Here is a 4,650-nt window from a genome sequence, read left to right on the forward strand (position 1 = left end):
CCAGTTGCCTGCATCGTACCTTTGGAGTCACACAGGCGCATGTTACAATGTGCCAGCTCTAGATTTTGCTTGTCCTCAGCATGGCGGCTGCAACTGTCTGAACCCCTCTCAGGTTCAGACAGCCTTTCGGAGCCTAACTACGAATGGGACCACAAAAGTAGTGACTGACTGCACGAATGAAGCTCCCCCTCACCCCCGACCCAGTTGCCTGCATCGTACCTTTGGAGTCACACAGGCGCATGTTACAATGTGCCAGCTCTAGATTTTGCTTGTCCTCAGCATGGCGGCTGCAACTGTCTGAACCCCTCTCAGGTTCAGACAGGCTGGTGGCACAAATGCATCGGTCACTCCAAGACAAATAATGTCCTGACATGGAGCAGATGACAGGAAGGTACAGCAGGGCGCTCCAGTCCAAGGGACGCTGCGAAGTATGAAGCAACGCCCACTCCCAGTACTGGTGGTGAAGGTGCCTATTGTTGGTCCTCGCCACACAAAAGTGATGCCAGGGCTGCTGCCCTGCTCAGTGCACCTCAGTTCTGCTCCTGAGCTGGAGCAGTGGAAAGGGCATCGCAGCGCTGTTACTTGCAGCTGTGGGGAGTCAGACTCGTGCTGGTGGCAGCCCTAGCAGTGAGCACTGGAGGGCACTGTGCACCCACTGTGACAGACACGGGGACAGCATCTCCTGGTTATCACAGAGCATGGGGAAATAGTGCCATCACACTTCACACAACAGGGTGACTTTCCCACTCACAGAGGGAAGCCATGGTTGTAGCAAAGGCCCTGGGGAGAGCCCTGTCCTGCACAAGGAGGAACTGGGGGAGAAACTGGGGGCCTCCTCTTTTACCTTTGTGCTGAATACACTCGTATCATCCCCAGCTCTGCCTGGATGCAGGCACATCCTGGCCTGCAGACCCCAAGTCACAGACCAGTCCTGCTGCCTGTGTGCCCTGCTCAAAGAATATGTGCAAGGCACCTTCTGCTTCCCCCACCCCTTGATCCTGCTTCTCTTCCTGCTTTGGAGAATCCTGAGTACTTTGCCAGCCACTGCAGGGTCTCGCTGTGGCCAGTTTGCCTCATCTGTTAGGCGTTGTTGGACTTCAGAAGGAAGTACAGTACGCAAAAGCTGGTTCATATCAGACCATGTAAGGTTGTAACAGTTAATAATAGTTTGGAGCTTGTCTTTAAACTTCTGGGGCTTTTCTCTGATGGTAGGAAATTCTTTAACTAGATTTCTTAAATCCCCAGGTGTCCAAGGGGCATGTAACGTTACCAAACCTTGTGCGCCTGGTAATTGGCTCAACGGTACTTGAACAATAGGGCCCTTTTTAGGGCGACTTTCCTGCAAGAGCAGGAAAGTTATTTAGACCCACAGGGGAGAATGAGCCTGCAGAAGTGCCCTCTGGACTACAAGGTAGAGTTTCCAATTCAGGTGGAAGGCGTTCGTGGTTAGGTGGTGGTTGGGCTAAACAAGAAATACTTTCTAAAATATCTTCTACAGACTCATCCTCTGTTTCTCGAGTTAGTTGGGAATATAAAGGGGTAGGAGGTGCTGAGGGATGATTAGCCTGGCCAGGGCTGTATCCATTTTTCAGTTGCTTAATTTCTGCTTTTAGTTTTTCTTGGGAATCCTTAAGACTCCACCTTACCCGGGATTCTTGTTGTCTCTTACTACCTTCTTCATACCGGTCAAAATAGACATCCCATTGAGTCTGAGAGGTCTTGCTACCTCGGGACTCTAGAGCTTTTCGGGGGTGGATCAGTTTATCCAGATCAAAAGTTCCTTCTGAAGGAACTTGTTTTGGAGGGTTATCCCTGGTATACCAATTCCATTTATCTAAAAACTTACATGATTTTTTACCATAATGCACATACATATAACCTGCTGGGGTTCCTTGTGGTGGGGTTGGGACATCCTTTGCCCCAGAGCCCCCCATTCCTCAATTCACACAGGGCACTCACACAGGGAAGAGAGTAAAGGACCTGATGTGCTAGTTTTGCACATAAACCGCCAGTTACCCGGACGGTTACCGTGGATGGGGAAAGGATAAACTTGTCCGCTGGGTCACGAGGTTCCAGTTGGGCTCCCTTGCTTTCAAGTCTGCCTTTCTAGACAGCCTTGTGGCGGCTAGACCCAACCTTAGTCTCAGACCTGGTCAGCGGCTCATATTCTTTCACACAAAGGGACTTTTGCACTGAGGCATGGGGTTCAAGAATATTTCTTTAGTCCCAGCCTTGGTCAGCGACACGGTGGAAAACACTCACACTATTCCCCAGCTTTCTATATTACTTAGTCTAGACTTTCCTTTTACCCTTTTAATTGTAAACCAGTTTCATACACACCCTTTAGAGTGTCTGACAAGTTCGTATTTCAAAAGTTCGGATGGCGTAAGCTCGAGCTGGTTTCCCGACCCGCATGGGCAATCCTCCACCGATAACCCCTTTAGAGATTTCAAAAGGTCTCTTACCTTGATTTGGCGCCTGGGGTTTCGGAGGGGAACGGTCCGCAAGTCCGTCAGTACTCTCAGCCGGGCGTTGCCATCCAAGTCACGGCACCAAGAATTGTGGAAGAAACAAGCTTCACTCTGTTGTTTAGCCACGAAGTTGTCAGAGACCCTTTATTTACAAGCAGCTGCGGGGGGGTGGGGGGCGAGGGGCACGGAGCCTCTCCACCCCAGACAATCAAAGCAACCCTTTTATATGTTTCAATTTAGGTCACATGACACAAGATATAACAAGTTGAACAGAGAACTAGTTGGAACCAGAAAGCTGCAAGGGCGGGAAACTGCAAAGGCGGGAAAACTATGGTTTGAGCTATTGACCTCATCGGTCTGCCCAGTGTTATGGAAAATTCCACAAAGCACTTCTTGGAAAGAAATGAAGGCCTGGGGTTTTCTTCTTCCACAACGCGCCCTTCCCCAGTTCCCTCCCCCATGGCCAGTGGGTTTCAGCAGCATCTTCTGGCACACAGCAGAGATCACTGAGCCCTCCCTGCCCCTGAGAGCATGTGGGTATCTGGGCACTCACAAGTCAAGACCTGAACATGGCCAACAAGAGCAGGAAAGAAAAGAGAGGCCACCTATTACAATCCGAGTCACATGGTGCCTGGTAATATCTCAACTCTACATTAGGGTTGTTCGCAGCATGGTTGCTGTAACAGTCTGAAGCCTTGGCAGGCCTTGCCCCTGAGTGCCAGTCAGGCTGCTGGCACAGACATCCCAGTCCCTGCAAAAAGAATTACATCCAGATGCAGAACAGCTGGATGAGAGGACATGACTTGGCAGCACTGTTACTTGTACCTCTGGGCAGTCCTGACAGCTGTGGCAGTGGGCACTGGAGGGCGCTGGGCATCCACTGTGACCCACAGCACACAGGAGCAGCACAGGGCACCAGGCCAGGGCTGCAAGAGAGGAACAGCACAATCACACTCGGGCAATGGTGCGAAGATCCCAGTATGAGAAGGATGCTCTGTGCCTAGTGCAGTCCCTCAGGGCAGTCCTGTCCAGCGCAGGCTGTGAACATCGGGCTCTTTGTGCAGGCTACCGCCAGGTGCTGTCAGCCCACCCCCAGCTCTTCTGCGGACAGGCAAGTGCAGGTCAATTGATCTTAGGCCAGAGCCCAGGTCTGATTTCTGGACACTGCCCAAGTTTCCCCGGAGCCTCAGTCCACTGTGCTCTGGGCATCCACGCTTGACTGACTGGGCCCATGGGGTCCCCACCTCCAGCACTCGCTGCTTTAACCCCTGGCAGATGGAAACTTGACCCACCTTTCCTCCTGCAATGGCCACGGGAATTTATGCAGCCACGTGCTGTCCTGTGGTCTCTGCTTGGAGGGAAATGAAAGGTGGCAGCAGGCAGGGAGCAGGGGCAGATTTGCATGAAGGGGCTGATCTCAGATCAGGGGGTTTAAGAGAGATGTGGATGGTCCCAAACACAGACCTGTTTACCTGAGGAAGTCGAGCTGGCCTGGATTCCCACCATGGCCTGGACCCCGCTCCTTCTCGCACTGGTCACCTATTTCTCTGGTACTCGGCTGGGGTGCGGGGAGATTTCACAGTCTCTTAACCCAGGGCCATTTTCATTTCTCCACATCCAGCACTGGCTGCACTGACTAATGAAGCTTTTCATCCCCACCTTTTCTCCTCTTTCAGGTTCCCTTGCCCAGTATGTGGTGACACAGCCGCCTTCAGTGTCTGTGTCTCCAGGACAAACTGCTCGGCTCACCTGCTCCGGGAACAACATTGGTAGCAAGAGTGTGCACTGGTACCAGCAGAAACCTGGCACTGCCCCTCTACTCATTATATATAGTGATAGCAAGAGACCCTCCGGCATCCCTGACCGATTCTCTGGTGCCAACTCCGGCAACACGGCCACATTGACCATCACTGGAGTTCAAGCCCAGGACGAAGCTGATTATTATTGTGTGGCAGCAGGTGGTGGTGCGTCTCCCAGTGACACAGGGCAATGGAGAAGTGAGATAGAAACCTCCTGCTGTCACAGGGCGCCTTTTCCTTCCCTTGCTTTGTGAAGCTGTGAGAGGCCAGCTCAGCTGAGGCTCCAGAAGGGTGGGGACTCCTGTCTCATGGTCTTTGTCCCTGGCCTGCGCTCCTCACTCCTCCTCTGCCCTTGGTTCAGGCTAGTGCTGCTGGCAGTG

At 52.4% G+C, this 4,650-nt stretch overlaps 1 gene segment (V, D, J or C); it reads left to right on the plus strand.

The window, feature by feature from the left end:
• Positions 1 to 3,912: 3,912 nt before the first annotated feature.
• LOC102388324 lies at positions 3,913 to 4,636 on the plus strand. The segment is given in 3 exon segments: positions 3,913 to 4,021; positions 4,148 to 4,435; positions 4,632 to 4,636. Coding segments are annotated over 3 exon segments (339 nt in total).
• The last annotated feature ends 14 nt before the right edge of the window (positions 4,637 to 4,650 follow it).

The sequence above is a fragment of the Alligator sinensis genome, unplaced genomic scaffold, assembly GCF_000455745.1.
Source record: "Alligator sinensis unplaced genomic scaffold, ASM45574v1 scaffold1715_1, whole genome shotgun sequence".
Classification (NCBI taxonomy): Eukaryota; Metazoa; Chordata; order Crocodylia; family Alligatoridae; genus Alligator; species Alligator sinensis.